Source organism: Pteropus medius, unplaced genomic scaffold (genome assembly GCF_902729225.1).
Source record: "Pteropus medius unplaced genomic scaffold, Ma_sr-lr_union100, whole genome shotgun sequence".
Taxonomy (NCBI): Eukaryota; Metazoa; Chordata; class Mammalia; order Chiroptera; family Pteropodidae; genus Pteropus; species Pteropus medius.
The window spans coordinates 291,528-309,554 of NW_024348533.1; the positions used below are offsets into that span (position 1 = coordinate 291,528).

At 34.9% G+C, this 18,027-nt stretch overlaps 1 protein-coding gene and 1 non-coding gene across 2 annotated transcripts in view; one reads left to right on the forward strand and one right to left on the reverse strand.

The window, feature by feature from the left end:
- Window positions 1-18,027, reverse strand: part of RAD50 (RAD50 double strand break repair protein) — an 84,768-nt gene that overhangs the window by 46,217 nt on the left and 20,524 nt on the right. Inside the window, exons 3-9 of the mRNA XM_039879952.1 lie at window positions 16,903-17,054; window positions 13,785-13,970; window positions 13,236-13,440; window positions 3,509-3,637; window positions 3,103-3,268; window positions 1,236-1,429; window positions 620-826 (exon numbers count right to left, since the gene is read on the reverse strand). Of these exons, the coding sequence (XP_039735886.1) occupies window positions 620-826; window positions 1,236-1,429; window positions 3,103-3,268; window positions 3,509-3,637; window positions 13,236-13,440; window positions 13,785-13,970; window positions 16,903-17,054 (1,239 nt within the window). The remainder of the gene's footprint in view (window positions 1-619; window positions 827-1,235; window positions 1,430-3,102; window positions 3,269-3,508; window positions 3,638-13,235; window positions 13,441-13,784; window positions 13,971-16,902; window positions 17,055-18,027) is intronic.
- On the forward strand, window positions 1,487-1,626 carry LOC120616710 (small nucleolar RNA SNORA42/SNORA80 family). The gene has a single exon (XR_005656664.1). It is a non-coding gene; the product is annotated as a small nucleolar RNA SNORA42/SNORA80 family (small nucleolar RNA).

An 18,027-nucleotide genomic window follows, 5' to 3' on the forward strand; every position in this document is an offset into this window, starting at 1 on the left:
TAATTAGGGAGCAAAAAGAAATGTTTACTTAAATTATCAAGATGGAACCTGAGAGGGAGTTTCATGAAGCTTAAGGATGCTTGCTTTGGTGGTGGAGATGTGAAGGAAGAGAAAAGATTAGAAACAAGGAAGAAAATCTGAAAATTCATCAAAAGAATAGACTGGCTAAGAACGTTTCCACCACAGAAAAAGTGATAACATGATAATAATTTTGTAAAATTATTATGTGGAAACTAGAGGAAAATACTTTTTTTTTTTTTAACTTAGGTAAGTGGTTCTTAACCAAGGTACTCATAAGAATTACCTAGTTTTGTTTTAATGCACATTTCCATGCTCTACCCTTAGAGATTTTGATTTGGAAGGTCTGAAGTAAAGACTAAGAGTATTTTTAAAATGCATACTAGGTAATTCTAATTTTTAAACCACCAGGTTCCAGAACCAAACAATTAAGTTGTTAAGATATTTAGATGAGTTCATTTTAAATGAGATTGTTAGACAAAGTTGATATTTTTATTAATATGCCATAATCAGGATCAACGACAGATAAAAATACTTCGGAATGCAAGGATCTAAATGTCTTATACCTTAAAATTATTAGATTACTCAAATAATATCTTACAGCTTTTGTGAGCTCCTGGTCCAGTTCAAGAATCCTGTCTGAAGATCCTTCCAATTGCTGTAATTCGTACTTCACATTTTTCAGTTCGTTCTGCTTCTTACTTAGGATTTCTGATTTTAGTTCAATTATTCTTCCCAGTCCAATTTTCTTATCCCTTATTTCATCTATCTGTTTTTGTTTCAGAGTCTCTTTTTCTGCAAAGTCATTCTAAATAAGAATAAGCATTAATTTTTTTCACTAAACAATTCATTAACCAAGTTTCTTCACTATAAAAGTATCACACGCACACTGAGGAAAATATAGAAAAGTATAAAAATATGAGATGGCCATCACCCAGAGAGAATCATTATTAATTCTGAGCAAACTTTTTCTTTACCATTAGCTTTAAAAAGAAATTTTACTTAAAATCAAATAAAAAATGTAGAACTGCATTTTGTTCATATTTTTATCCTTATACATATTAAAAAATTTGCTTCCATAAAGGTTTATTCTACCTTGTAGCAGATTCTATCCTAACACTAATTTAAAAATATCACAAAATAAGGTCCATCCAAAAATTAAAACAATTCAACAAGAGAATGTGACACAAACAAAAGAAAATAATAACAATATTTACCATCAGTTGGTTGGCAGTTTCTGCTTCTTTTTCTTGTCTCTCTCTCACAAGTTTGTGAAAATTTTTAATCTGTCTTTCACTGAATGGTCCACGCTCAAAGCCATCCAATTCTAGCTGTGTTGCCAAAGATTGAATTAATGAATCTCTAGCTCGGATGTTTTCTTGATGGCGATCTGCCTGTAGCTGTAGACGACCTTTAAAAAACCATAACAACTTTTTTTTCCAGCTGATTTTTTAAAAATTGAGATAACGTATGGGTTTGGATTTATGGCAGGCCCATCCCCCAGGGCCTCTCATAGTGCCCCATGCCAGAGCAAACTGTAGTCCTGAACCACTGCCTGGCTTCCGTGCCCGCCCGTAGGCTACAGGTACTGAGGTGGGTTACACAGTGGGAAAAAAAAAAAATGTTGAGATAATTGTACATTTACATGCAGTTGTAAAAAGGTACAGCAAGATCTCTTACATCCTTTGCCCAGTTTCCCCAAATATAATATAATGATAAATACATACTTGGTCTTTGTCCCTGGTTTCCAGCACAGAGCTCCTAAAACTCTTAGAATTTCTGAGTGATAAAGGTGAGAGAAGTATCTTTTGTTATTTATTATACGTCCCTTTCAACCATACCTGAGTCCATTCAAATGAGTCTTGGAGGATGGGAGCTAGTTATCAGAGGAACCAACTATGTGATTAGAGAGTAGGAATTTTCTCTACTCTGGGGAGGGGCTGAAGACTGAGTTCAGTCACTGATGGCCAATAATTTAATCAATCACGCCTACATGGAACTTCCATAAGACTCCTGACCAGCAAGGTTTAGAGAGTTTCTTCCAGGTTGGTGAACACAGAGGTGCTGGGAGAGTGCCATGTCCCTTCCCCATACCTTGCCCTATGCATCTCTTCCATTTGTCTGTTCCTGAGCTGTATCATCTACTATAAACTGATAACAGAATCCCTGGATTCTATGAGCTATTACAGCAAATTACTGAACCTGAGGAAGAGGTTGTGGGAATGCCAGATTTATAGCTAGTTGGTCAGAAGTACAGGTGACAGACAACCTGGACCTTTTGATTGGCATTGGAAGTGGGAGGCAGTCTCGTGAGACTGGGCCCTCTGTAGGGTCTGTGCTAATTCCAGACAGTATCAGAACTGAATTAAATTACAGGACACCCAGTTGCCGAGAATTAGAGAATTGCTTGGGGTGAAAAAATCCACACATCCAGTGTCAGAATTATTGAGTACAAAAACTGCTTTTTTTTTTCTTTTTTTGCAAAACTATACACTTAATGTCATGGATAGGTTCTGCAACTTTAAGCAAAACGACATATAATGAAACCAAATTTACCATAGGCTAATTGACATAAACAAGAGTTAAGTTCCTATGCATCTCAAAAACATTGTAATGAAACAAAGATATTCGCGGACCTGCTGTAGTGTATCAGCCAGGATATAGGCACTGATACAATCCATCGATCTCATTCAGAGTTCCCCACTTTTACTTGTGCCCATTTGTATGCGCATACTAAGCTCTATATAATTTTATCACCTGTGTTAGCTGATACATCTACATGACAGTCAAGATAATGAACAGTTCCAATACCACAAGAATCCCTTTTGTTGCTTTTATAGCCATAACCACACTAACCTTTTTTCCACCCCTCCTCCTACTTAGTAACCCTAGCAACCTCTAATCTGTCCTCCACTTTTAAAATTTTGGCATTTCAAAAATGTTATATAAATGGAAATACACTGTATATAATCTTTCAAGACTGGCTTTTTTCACTCAGCATAGTTCCCTAGAGATTCATCATTCATGCAGAAAATGCATAATAGTACAATAAGAAAAAAAGACCAAGTAAACACTTCGTCCTACCCTGTTCAACAAGTAGTTCTGATTTTTCTTGATTGAGAAGCCTAGATTCTTTATTTAATTTTTCCAGTTCACGCTGACAATCTACCAATTTCCTTTCTTTCTCTCTTACTGTTCTCTGGTGATTGTGATATAAATCATTTAGTTGCTCATCAGTCCCTTGAAAAACCTATGTAGAACCAAAATAAAGAGCTTTAATGAATAAACATAAGAAGATATTGGTCTGAGGTACAAAATATAAACCAAAGCTTATTCAATATCCTTCTTTTTAACATGTACATGGAAGACAAAAATTATGATTTTTATGTTTTTTTTTTTTCCAAAACGTGAGTGGCAAAAGGGATTCAAATGAGGTTCACTACAATAATCTTAAATTTTCGAAGTAGAACAAAATTCTACTACTACAAACCTTTTCCATTTTCTGTTCTAGTTCAATATTATCTTTCTCCATTTGCTTCTTTCGGCTTTCCAAGGCTTTAATTTCATTGTCAAGTTTCATTATTTTAGCGAGATTTTGTTCAATTTCTTTTAGACGATTCTGAAAATTGTAAACAAACTACATAAATAAAATTCATTATAGTTTATATGTCAGATGTATGAAGAGAAATAAGATGTGCTAGAGCCAGGCACTTGGTAAAAGAGACCTTATTTAATGCTAACAACGCTGTAAAGGGACACAGAGAAACAGGATCAAAGACAGTAAGTAACCTGCCCAATGCCTCATAGCTAGTAAAGAAAAGCAGGAATTAAACTCCAATTTTAACTCCAAAGCCCAAGCCCTGCTTTCAATGCCTCCCACAAGTCATTCATTCATTGGGTACTTAGAGCCATATTATGTAAAGTTCCACATTTTAAGAATTTAATCTTCAAAAAGCTGAGTATTTAATGTACTAAAAAAAAAAAAAAAACATTAGAACTACTGAGTGGGCTAGAAACTCGTGGTGAGTCACCAGTGCATTCTGAGCCTATAGGCAAATTTACATGGAAGACTATACTTCAATTTAAAGTTTGTTCAAGCAGAGGACTTTGAACAAGTGAAGTATGAAAAATGATCCCTATGCCCTGCTTCCAGGGACAGGTGGCTGCCTTGTCTCCTAGAAATATGTGTGACCTGGCTCAGAGAATTCTCCCCTTAGATGATGCTGGGTACTTCCACTGTTTGCTACTACGATTCCAAGGCTGACCAATTCCTCTTGTAAGACATTTGCAGAACCTAATTTTTAAACTAACACATTACCAGAGTGCTTAATATTAATTGTAAGCTTTCAAAGCTGCACCAAAATGCATCCTCAACTTTAATGTCACTTAATAAAATTATACTAATAACATATCTTGTGATCTGTATACTGAGTAGCATGTAATCACCATAAAAATGGGATTACTTTGTTCACTAATGCATTACCAGCACATGTGATACTTGTTTAGTATGTTAGCTGAATGAAAGAATGAGATTTGAAAAAAGTGATTTTACAATAATAACCATAGCTATCATTGATTGAATGCCTATTATATGGTAGACATTATACTAGGTGCTGCTACACATTTCCTTTACCCTATGAGACTATATGTGCTAAGTAGAAGAGTTGGAGGCTTGGAGGCTTGTATAAAGCCACATACTCAACAATAAAAGATTAGGAGGCAGGGTAGTAAAATGGTTAAGACTGTAGGTTCTGTGTTCTGGAACAACTGCACATCTGCAAAAAAACCCCTCAACCTAACTTTGCACCATATTTAAAAATTAACCTGAAACGGAGCATATATGTTCATGTAGGAATTCAAACTATAAAACTTCAAGAAGAAATCACAGAAGAAAATCTTCATGACCTTGGGTCAAAGATTACCTAGATAGGAAACAAAAATCACAAACTACAGGAGAAAAAATTGATAAAGTAGACTTCATCAAAATTAAAAAAACCTCGCCTTTTGAAAAGCTGTTAAGAAAATAACATATTTGCAAAATATATATCTGATAAGGGCTTGTATCCAGAATATATAAAGAATTCTTAATATTCAGCTCAAAAAGAAGAAAAAATATATTAAAATTAGGCAAAAGAGCTGAATGGATACTTTACCAAAGACAATATTTAAATGGCAAATAAACACATAAAAAGGATGCTCAACATCTACACACATTAGGAAAATGAAAATTAAAATGCTCAGTGATAAATCATACATGTCTTAGAATGGCTAAAATAAAAAAAACTAACAATACTAAGTACTGACAAGGATGCAGAGCAACTGCCCTCTTATATGTATGTTGTTGAGAGAACTATGAAATGGTATAGCCACTTTGAAAGACAGTTTGACAGCTCATACATTTAAACTACACTTACCATTCAAACTAGCAGCCCTATTCCTAGGGAGTTACCAAAGAGATATGAAACATACTCCAAAAACCTGCACACAAAAGTTTAAAGCAGATTATTTGTAATAGCTAAAAGCTGGAAACTGAATGTCCATCAACCAGGGAACCGATGAACACATTCTGTAATATATCCATACAATGGAATACTCTCAGAGATAAAAAGGAATGAACTATTCATACATGCAACAACATAAGTTAATTAAAATCAACATGCTAAGAAGCCAGACAAAAGACTACATAATCTATCATTTCATTCATGTGACATTCTACAAAAGGCAAAACTATGACAGAAAACAAATCAGTGGTTACCAAAGGCTGAGAGTGGAGGGAGGGGATTAAATACAAAAAGACTTGAAAGAACGTTTTGCAGTGATAGAAATGTTCTATATCTTGATTGTAGTGATGGTTATGCTAACTATAATGCATTTGCCCAAACTCATTAAATTATACACTTTTAAAAAAGTAGGTTTTACTATATGTAAGTTAAACTTCAATAAATCTGAGTTTAAAAGTATGGGCTTAGGAATCAGAGAGGCCTGGACTCAAATCTTGGTTTTACCTCTTACTTCTAATATGAACACTTGTGCCTTAGTTTTCTTGCCTATTAAACCTCACAGGGTTAATATCAGGCTTACACAATACATTTTAAAGCACTTTGATCGATTAGTGCCATACAGCTGGCCCTCAACGGATGAGACTATTCACATCACTTGTGAAAAAATTCTGTGTTCAGAAAATATCTTTTGAACAAAGAACTAGATTGATTCTTCAGAGCACTAAATAAAGGCATATCTCATCTTATTGCACTTCACAGACGTTATTTTGTTTGTTTGTTTTTACAAATTGAAGGAAAGACCCTCCAGCAGCAAAAAGATTATCACTCATTTTATTGTGGTGGTCTGGAACTGAACCTGCAATATCTTTAACGTATACTTCTGTCAACACCTCAGCTAGGTATGCACCTCAAACTTCTTGGCTTCTCTCTTATCAGTGTTTTCACTGCTTCTTGGTGACATTAACATTATCTAGACTTGAATCTTTTGTGACATATCTAGCTGTTTCATTTTTTAAATCCAGCCAGTAACCAGATTCTGTGGATCTTTGGTATCTGTGTTTTGGCTCTATCCCCAGAGCACATATCCTAATAAAAGAAGACAAATTTGCAAACAATGAAAAATATAGCAGATTGTTTAAAGCTTAGGCTCTAGTGTGAATAGAGACAAACAAATGGGCTGTTGTGCTATCATGCATACAAGGACTATGAACTTGTATATGGAATGTAAGGAAAATAAATAAGAGGGACAGAGGGTGTATTTGAATTTGGAAACGAGTTTCTCAAGTAGTTTCCCCTGAAGGCAAGAAAGGAAAAAAGGGCTCAAAGGGCCAAAGTCAGGATAAGATGGGGTGGGATGGGAATAAAGTAGTTTATGAGAGAGTTCCTAAAGACAGAGGGAATTGGTAAAAATGGAGAAGCATGAATTATAGTGTGAAATTGTCTCTGGAGGGCTGCTGGGAAGGTGATTTGACTCAAATTTTACCCTGAGTTCTATGAAGGGAATTCTCATATATGAGAGCTAAAAAAAGACTTTGGAAATTACTCACTTAATAAATATCTACTGAACCACCTGCTATGTGCCAGGCACTGGGCTAGGCTCTGAGGATACACAGAATAAGATTAAACCCTTGGAGAACTCGTCAAAATTAAATACAAATAAAGAAATTTACAAACACCTCAATGTCTGCTACAGTCTTGGAATCCTGGCACCATTCAATAAATATCAGGTATTATCACAGCCCTATCTTGACATCATTTCCTATACTAATGCTCCATTTCAACTATATGGCTTTCCTTAATAGTGTTCAGACAGCTTGCATTTTACTGTTCCTGTGTCTCTAATTACCTACTCATTTGTGGTCAAAAAATCATACCCCAAATTCAGTCCCATAAAGTCCTCTCTGGCCACCTCAGAGCTCTTACAGCTCTTTTCTTTTTCTGACTTATGTGTGTTTGTCATCTTTCCAACCAGGCTGCTCCTGAAGAAAATGAAATGTGTTCAAATATCTTGGTAATTACTGTAGTACCTACACACAGTTATCAAGACAGCTCATCCTAAGATACAGCATACTTTGTCATTCTTTATGATCTGACCACAATTCTTATCTCTTACTCCTTTTACCCTGATATACTTAACCCAGGCTTTTTCTCACGTGATACTGTTTTGATAAGCTTGTATGTATATGTGTGTATGTGTGTGTGTGTATACACATGTGAATGTATACACACACACATGCAAGAAAAGCTGCTAGTAGGATATATCTGGGGTCAGAGATGACAAGTGGGAAGAACATCTCTTACTTTTCAGTATTCTATAATTTTTTCATTGTGAGCATGTATTATTAAGAGAAAGTGCAAAATGAATACAAACATACATAAAATGCCTCTAGTTTGTCAATCTGATTTCCTCCCATTCTTTAAGGTGTAGCTCAGCCATGCCTTCTCTATGAAGGCTTTGTGACAGATTTCTATTCAATACCATAATGTTTTTTTAAAAGCGTTGTTAAGATATAATTCACATATCATACAACTCATCTGTTTAAAATGTAGAGTTCAATGTTCTTTAGTATATTCAAAGTTGTATAACCATCAGTATAATCTAATCTTATGACATTTTCAGCTTCCAAAAAGAAATCCTGTACTCATTTGCAGTCACTATTCATTCCTCTCTAACACTTACCCTATGCAACCTCAAATCTCTCTCTATAGATTTGCCTATTCTGGGCATTTCAAATAAATGGAATCACATAATATGTGGTCTTTTGTGATTGGCTTCACTCGGCATGTTTTTGAAGTTTTTGCATGTTGTAGCATCTATCAGAACATCATTCCCTTTATGGCTAAATAATACTCCGATATATGGATATGTAACATTTTACTGATCAGTTAATGGACATTTGAGTTGTTTTCATTTCTTTGCTATTATGAATAATGCTGCTCTGAACAGACCTATACAAGTTTTTGTGCAGATGTATGTTTTAACTTCTCTTGGGTATAAGATACATCAGAGTGAAATTGCTGGGTCATATGGTAACTTTATGTTTAACATTCTGAGGAACTTACTATTTTCCAAAGTGGCTGCAACATTTTACATTCCCATCAGCAAATATGAGGGCTCCAAATTCTCTACATCCTCAACACTTAACATCTTTTTGATTTATAGTCATTCCAGTGAGTGTGAAGTGGTATCTCATTGTGGTTTTGATTTGCATTCATCCCACCTGATAAATACTGTCCTCAAGCACCTTTTCATATACTCATTGGACACATACATATCTGTGGACACATATATATCATACTTTATTGGACACATTTGCGTCATTGGACACATATATCATACTTTATATGATAAAGTATTTATCACATAAATACTTTAGAGAAGTATTTATTCAGATCCTTTACCCATTTTCAAATTGTTATTCATTTTTTTATTATTGAATTATATGTTTTTATGTCCCAGATACAAGTCCCTTATCAGATATATAACTTGCAAATATTTTCTCCCATTTTGTGGGTCGTCTTTTTGCTTTCTTGATGGTATAGTTTGCAGAAGTTTTTTTATTTTGATGTAGTCCAATTTATCTGTTTTTTTTCCTTTTCTCATTTATCCTGTAATCACCATTTTTAGCTACTAGAGAACCTACGTTCCAAACTATATCATTTATGTACCTCTTCAATTTATACTTTGTAATCCTATCTTTTAAAAGAGTTTCCTTGTTTCTCCAATTAGATTTTAAGTTCTTTAAAAGCAAGGTTCCAGTCTTTGGCTTCCTTATCCCAAACAGCACTTGTCACAGTGCTATGCATAAAACAATATTTACTAAAGCATGCATTATTATCAATGGGCATTAAGACAGAAACGAAACTAGCTTTCTTAGTTTACAATTCAAAGATCTATACTAGTATTTATAGATGAGTTTAAAAAAACCAAATCAACAATTTTTAAATGGTTTTTCAAAAATTTTTTTTGCTATATCTGTAACCTAGAAAATAGCCATTTTCAAGAATGCTCTTACTTATTTAGACTAGGAATACCTTAAGGGCAAAGATGCTATTGTAGTCTTCATTATACCTGTAGCCCCAACAATAGTATATCCTTACACACAGGATACACTCAATAAATGATTGTGAAATGAATGAATGAGATTTGCTTAAGGTGTTTTTTATAAACCAAAGAGTTTGGAAAGCTATACACATCTGCAAATAGTCTTGCATTGCTTAATGATGGTATATTCTGAGAATGCGTTAAGTGATTTTGTCATTGTGCAAACATCACAGAGTGCACTTTACAAAAACCTAGATGGCATAGCCTATTACACATCTAGGCTATATGGTACAGATTATTGCTCCTAGGCTACAAACCTGTACAGCATGTTACTGTACTGAATACTGTAGGCAATTGTAACGCAATGGTATTTTAGTGTATCTAAACACATAATAGGTACAGTACAGTTGACCCTTGAACAACACAGGTATGAACTGTATAAGTTCACTTACTCACACTTACCATGAATGGAGTTTGCAGGGAAGGAAATTGCTCTGGGTAAGTCAGTGAGTGAGTGGTAAGTGAATGTGAAGGCCTACACATTACTATCCACCACTGTAAACATCATAAACACTGTACACTTAAGCTACACTAAATTGATAAAAAAAAATATTTTTCTTTCTTCAGTAATAAGAAAGGTTAACCTTAGCCTACTATAACTTTTACTTTTATAAACTTGAAATTTTAACTTTTTGACTCCTCCGTAATAACATTTAGCTTAAAACACAAACACACTGTATGGCTGTACAAAAATAGTTTCTTTCTTTATATCCTTTACTATAATCTTTTTTCTATTTTTTTGTTGTTGTTGTTGTTGAAACTTGAGATACAAACACGCACATTAGCCTTGGCCTACATAAGGTCAGGATCATCAATATCCATTTTCATATCTCATCCCACTGAAAGGTTTTCAGGGGCAGTAATACCCATGGAGCTATCACCACCTATGATAGCAATAACTTCTTCTGGAATACCTCCTGTAAGACCTGCCTGGGGATCTTAAGTAGGTGTCACTCTTTTCAGAAATATGGTTTGTTTGGTTTGTTTTTCTCATCATACACTTGCTTGTAAGCAGATAATGTACCATGAACATTCTTCTCTATTATTAATGAAAACCTTTCCATGTTGAGGTATATGTTACCAAACATTTTAAAGAGTTTGTTGAAGTCTGAAAAAGCTTCTGCTAAAGGCTTCACTATAAATTTTCTTGAGAGTTTTCTTCTGCGATTTTCTTTTCTCTTGCCTTTTCTTCAGCTATGCATTCTTGTTTCAGTCCCAACAATTCCTCATTAGTCAATTCCTCAAGAACCACCCCTATGAGGTCCTCTAGGTCATCCTCACCCACATCCAGGTTAAAGCTGTTTGCCATCTTAACCACAGCCTTTTCGATTTTTCTAACCTCCTCATCCTGGTAAATCCTTGAAAGTCATGGATGAATGAACCTCTTAAGTGTCTTCTTCCAGATGCCATTCAGACACTCCTTAGTGACATCAACCTCAAGCTCAAAAAAGGTTCTTAATGCAGTCATACATTTGTAATCCTTCCAGAACTGCATCAGTATCTTCTCAGTGTCTAAGTTACAGCAATAGGTAAAGGTCCTCCTCAGAGAGCAGGCCTTAATTGGTAGTTAGAAAATAGTCACGGGATGTAAATACATAAAGGGAATATAGTCAATAATACTGTAATATCTATGACTAGTGCCAGGTAGGTACTAGACTAACAAGAGGGATTATATTGTACATTACATAAATGTCTAACCATTATGTTATATACCTGAAACTAACATAACTCCTTGATCCACTGCATTGGTTGGATCAAAGAGATGGTGTTGAATCAAAGAGATGGCACCACTTTGATATGTGAAGATCACCAATAAAAGGAGGACATCCAGGAGTATTATCTACAATAAGCAAAATCTTGACAGATACCTATTTTCCAAACAGTACTTCTCCATTTTGTGGGCATAGCAACTCAGGAGGGTATCTTAGAAGAGGAGCTGGGTCATCCAGTACTTCTTATAGCTCCTGTAGTACACTGGCAATATGTGCTTACTGATAGGCTTGAAGGCCCTGAGGTTCTCACTGTGCCAGATCACAAAAGCTTTCAATTTGCAGTGTGTAACACTGCCTCCCAAACAAGATTATTATTCTTTCTGTCTTTAAAAGCCCTGAAACCTGGCACTGACTTGGTCTCCTTATGGATGAAAGTCCTTTCAGGCATCCGTTTCCAGAACAGGAAGGTTTCATCCATATTAAATATTTGCTCTGGCAAGTGATTTTCCTCCAAAATCAGCTTCTCTAGAGTTTCCAAACAGTCTTTAACTGATTTCACATCACCACTTATTTTTACATTATGTAATGAATAACAATTCTTGAATAGTTTAAACTGTGGGTTTAAACCACCCACAGCCAGCAGTAAATTCAACATAGTAGGAGGATCCAGCCTTTTCTTTCAACATTGCAAACAAACTGCTTTGACCGTGATCTTCATGTTGCTGAGAGGAATACACTTATGTGTCTGGTCTTCAATCCAGATCATTAGAAGTTTCTCCATGTCCGATACAGGCCCTTCTTGAATTTTGTTAGTCTCGTTGTTGTCAGTGAAGCAGTTCCTTTAATAGTTTCCATTACTTTGCTCTGGTACTTCAAGACTGTAACTATTGGTGGAATGGGATGTACCTGACTGGTGAGCAATAATGATCACTGATTTTCCACCTTCATAGACCTTAATCTGTTTCATTTTGTTTCCAGGTCACTCATTCAATATGATCTCTAACTAGCAACATTAGCAGTGGATTTTGTACACTCAGGGGCCATGATGAACAAAATAATGTGAGATTAAATCAAGCACAAGAGAAAATGATGCATTCAAGAGACATGGTAAACATGAGATGTATGAAGCTGCTGCCAACGTAATGGGGCATGTTTTACAGCAAACTTTTGTTGGTATGTAAAAAGAGTATGCTCGAAAGTAATGATAAAAAGTACAGTAAATATATAAAACAGAAATATTTACTGTCATCATCAAGTAGCATGTGCTGTACATAACTATATGTGCTATACTTTCATCTGGCTGGTAGCACAGGTTTGTTTACAACGGCATCACCACAAATCCATGTGTACCACACTGCACTACAACGTAGGATGACTACAGAGTCACTAGTTGATGGGAATGTTTCAGCTCCATTATAATCTTATGAGACCACTATCGTATTTATGGTTTGTTGTTGACCAAAATGTCATTACATGGTGTATGACTATATATCAACGTGCTATGCATCAATTCCGAAATTTGTGCAATGTCAAGAACATTCTGCAAATTATAAAAAATCTCTAAAAAGATCTTTCAGTTAAAAAACCTCTTTAAGACCAGAACAGTACAGTTGGGTCATTATACTAATATTTAATAACTAGGGATCTACATTACTAATTTAGTATCATGCTACAAATTTTTTACTCTCAAATCCAAGGTCTGGGCAATTTTTAAGACTAACCATCTTAAAAGAAAAAAAAAAAGGACCTATAACATTAAACTATAACATTATATAGTCTGATAATTTTTTCAAGAAATATGTACACAATTAAAATTCATGTAAAAATAAAGTGGTTTAGGGGTGAGTGCTACCATGGTAAAAGGTGACTTTCTCTTCATCATACAAGAAATCAAATTACCTTCAATGGATCAAGTTCATTCTCATAGGCTTTGACAATTTCCTTTGAAGATGTTAACTGGTCTTCTTTACTAGCAATCTGATTGCGAATCTCACAAGCTTTTTCTTTATTTTGCTTCAGATATTTTAGCTCTGTTTGACATTCTTTTACTTTCTGACCTTGTGTCTGACGTACCTGCCGGATTGTTTCCAAAGCTTTAATGTACCTTTGAAGATATTAAATAAAAATCAAATTTCTGACTAAGTAAACAATTGTATATTCATACAGTGGAATATTATGCAGTCATTAAAAGAGTTTTTAATAACTTAGAAAATGCTTATGACATAATGGTAAGTGAAAAAGATATATACTGGCAACCAGGCAAAAAAATATGCACAGAAAAAAAACTGAAAGGAAATATGCCCACTGGTTGCCACCAAGTGAAAGACTAAATAACTAAAGACTTTTTTGCTTTTAAAATTTTATGTTTTTTTTTTAAAAAAAGCATCCAAATTGGAACAATGAGTCAATAACTTAAGGGGCTACAAAGTCTAATTAAAGATTACGAACCTTGTTGCTGAAAAAATCTCATCAAATTTTTGCTTCAAAGCCTTTCCTTCACTTAAAGGCCAGTTAGAATCTTCTTGATGACAGAAAATGACGTTATTTAGCACAGACTTGGAAACCCCAAGAGAACTTATCATCTCTCGGTCAATTTCTGCACACTTAGAGCTGAGACTGACCTTTTCACCATGCCTGTGGAAAATGAAAATCAAGAATTTACGTAAAATAACCTCCAACTGCACCTATTCTATTGCTTAATCAAGTTTTCATGCTGTACTTATATAAAAAAAAGTCCCTTCATTCGTCTTATTACAATAAAAAGTATTCTGAAATGATTCAGCAGTTCACCAATGAAAAAGTACATAAAACAGGGTAGCATAGAAAAAAATGTCATTTTTTTTTTACATATTTGGACTTTAAATATAATAATTTAAAATATTTGTAGATAATACATAAAAAGAAAACTATCTCCTATCCCTAGAAACTTAAAAATAAGGAAAATAAGAGACTTAGAATAAAAGTATGATGATCCACAGCAGACAGGCAAAGGTGCCTTAAAAACTTCTAAAGACTATGTAGGTCAGATAAGGAGTTGTTCAATAACAGACATATGGATGGCAAATGGAGAGTAAAGGCAAACCTTAGTGGTACCCATCTAAGCAAATCCAGGGAGGATTCTTCATTCTTAGACCTCAAGTTCTAGGGTCACATTGCCAAAGTAATCCAATAGAAAGAACTGCCTCGAGGTCTTTTAAATTGAGTTCCCTACATCATTATATCCAGAGCCAGAAGAATCCCTGCCCTGGGGTTCTAAGAGATCTCTATCTTTCAGCAGGAGGACAAATCCACCATTTTCTTCCATATCTTCTGTCCATATCTGTTAACAACTAGATTAAGTGGGCAGAGGCACTGTCTGTCTTTACTGCCGTTTATACATTGCAGTATGTATGTTTAAAATATTACACTGAATAAATTGAGAAAGTTTTGTAGGAGGATAGAATGGACATAGGTTATCACATTGCTCCAGGAAAAGATGATGGTAGCTTGAACTAGAACGGTTGTTGTAGAGATGGAGAGAAACAGACTCAAAAGACATGTAAGGTAAATCCACAGTACTTGGTAATGGACTGAATATGCAAGGAAAGTATCAAAATAGACTTAGGTTTTTGGCTTCTGTCACTGGATGGATGGTGGTGCCATTCACTGAGAGGAGGAACACTGTAAGAGGACCAAGGTATGGGAGATTTTTTAAGGGGAATCGAAGAAAAAGGATAATGAACTTGGTATAGTTGAATCTGAGGTATCTTTGAAACAACTGGTACAAAATGAGAAAGGCAGGTGGGTACAGGGGTCTGGGAACAGGTCCGGCCTGAAGACATAAATTTGTGAGTCACCTATGAATATGCAGTAATTTTAGCAATATGAATGAGATTATCTAGGAAGAGAATATAGAGCACAAACAGAAGAGGATCAAGGAGTGAGCCTGTAGAACCCAATCTTTATTGGCTATAAGGGAGAGAAAGAGGGAACGATGTTTGACATGTCATGAAAGTCTAAAAAAATACTCAAGCAAGAAGTGACTAACAGCTACCACTACTGAGCTGTAGTACACAGAACAATGGCCCTCCGAAGGTATCTATATTCTAATACCTAGGATTTGCTTATATGTTAGGTTACTGTCAAAGGGGAATTAAGATTGCAGATGAAATCAAGGTTGCCCATCATCTGACTTTAAAATAGATTATCCTAGGTTATCTAGGTGGGGCCAAGGCAATCACAAGGGTCCTTAAATGTGGGAGAGGGAGGCAGAAAAGGAGGTCATAGTGATGCAATGTGAGAACTCTACCCACTGGCTTTGAAGATAGAAGACCATGAACCAAGGAATGTGGGTGGCATCTAAAGGATGGCAAGAGCAAGCAAACAGGTTTTTCCTTACAGCCTCCGAAAAGGAACAGAGCCCTGCTAATACCTTGATTTTAGGCCAGTGAGAGCCAACTCAAACTTCTAAACTACAGAACTGTTAGATAATAAATTTGTGTTGTTTTAAGCCACTAAGTTTGTGACTTGTTATAGCAATCATAGAAAACTAATATATCAGCTCTTGTTACATATTAAGTATTTTATGTGCATTAGTTTAATCCTTCCAACATCTTTCTTTATATGTACAGTGATAATAAACCCCTATTTTACAAATGAAAAAAAACAGAGGCTTGCTGGCTACGAAGTCTATTTTGTATAGCAAGAGCATTATTTTAATTAATATATAGGTTACTAGTGTCCTTAGTTGGAGCTGTTTCAGTAGAGGAACAGGGCTAGAGAAGGAGTAAAAAAATAGAAACAGTATCAACTCTTGAGAAGATTAGCTGTAAATAGGGAAAGATGGAGACAGTAACTGAAGTGAAATGAAATCCAAGGGTATGGGAGTGACCGGAGTGTGTTTAAAAACCAATGAAAAGAAGTCACTTGAGAAGCCAGTGTCTCTAGCACATAGCAGCTGCTAAACATTATTAGTTAAATATAGAAATTATTTAATTAGTTTAACAAATACATAAATAAACAAAACGTAAGGGTAAGGTGATAGTTAAGTAATTTGCTCAACAAAGATAAAGCTTTGAACTCAGGGTGGCCTAATTCCAAAATCCATACTCATTACAAGATGACACCTGCTCTAAGCAGAATGTTAACAGTTGAAAGGGACAAATTATTACTCTTTCCTATTTGTCTACTTGTCATCTTACCTATCCCTAACACTAGCATTTTTCATTCATTCAATCTATATTTGAGTGATTATGTACCTTCAATTCAGCAACTCTTCATAAATTACGAAAAGGAATGGAGTATTACCACTAAATCTTTAATAAGATCATTCTATTTACCTGATAAATAATAATCAAATAAAAAATTAAATGGTGATAGTGGGTGAGGCTGTGCATGTGTAGGGATAGGGAATATGCTGGAACTCTACTTTCTGCTCAATTTTTCTGAGAAGCTAAAATTGCTCTAAAAAATAAAATCTGTTAAAAAAAATTATTATACTCCCTGAAATAAACTTAAAATTGTAGGAAAAAACATAAATTAAAAGACAGAAAATGAACAGATATTCAAATATAAAACAAATACCTACTTTGTTCTAGTAATGACTCCTTCCAGGGTTTTAAACTCTGTCTTTTTGCTTTTCTGAGTACACACCATAGACCTCTGCACAGCTACAAGTTCTCCATTGACATCACGAAACTGTAGACGAATCTGGGCTCTAACATCTGTTTCTTGAGCAATCTTTGAAGGTAAAATAGAAAAAAATTATGCTACCTTAGCAAGCATCAAAACATTAGTTCTGAAAGGATATAAGCAATCTTACCAAAAATGAGGACAAAAAAATTAATTTTACTATTTAACTGATTTACTAAAATTGTATTATACATTTCCATTATTCAGCATCGTTAAGATATCAGATATGTGATTTTTCAAATAAATGAATTTTATCTTTTTAAGTACTAAAAGAGTCTTTTAAAATATTTTTTAAACAATCACAAAGTTACAGAAAAGTAGAAATACAGTATACATAACTTTTTCCCCTGAACCACTTGAGAGTACATTGCTGATCTGCTGTCCCATTACCAATGATTCTTACAAAACAAAGACATTTCCAACCATAAAAATCAGGAAATTGATACTGATATATTAATACCATATAATTCTCAGATCCCATTAAAGTATTACCAATTGTTTCAATACATATTTAGCAACAACAAAATCCAGCTCAGAATTACACACTGTATCACACAGTTCTGAACTATACATTGTTGCCATGTCCCTTTAGTTTATTTCAGTCGGGAATGCTTCCTCAGATTTTCCTTGACTTTCATGACTGATAATTTTGAAAAAAACAGAATGTCTCCTAAAATTTGGGTTTGTCTATTATTTCTTTATGACTATAAGTAGATGATGCATTGTGGCAGCCTGACCCTGCCTTGCCATTTCCTGCTCAAACGAGTTCATTCCTGATTGCCCCCACTTCAAGGGCTCTCCGGTTAACATCAGTTTCTCATAGCTTGCCAACCAATTAATGTTCTTCCTTATATCTGTAGCTGTGTAGGACTGATAAGACTGTATAAAACTGCCTGTTATGTTGCAATTGGGGCTCAGCCTTTGGAAAAGAATCCGCTGAGCCGGTGCCGGCATCAATAAATGCTGCTTCCTGCTTATAGCCTCAGTGTCCTGTCTCTCTGTTCGAGAATCCCGCAACATT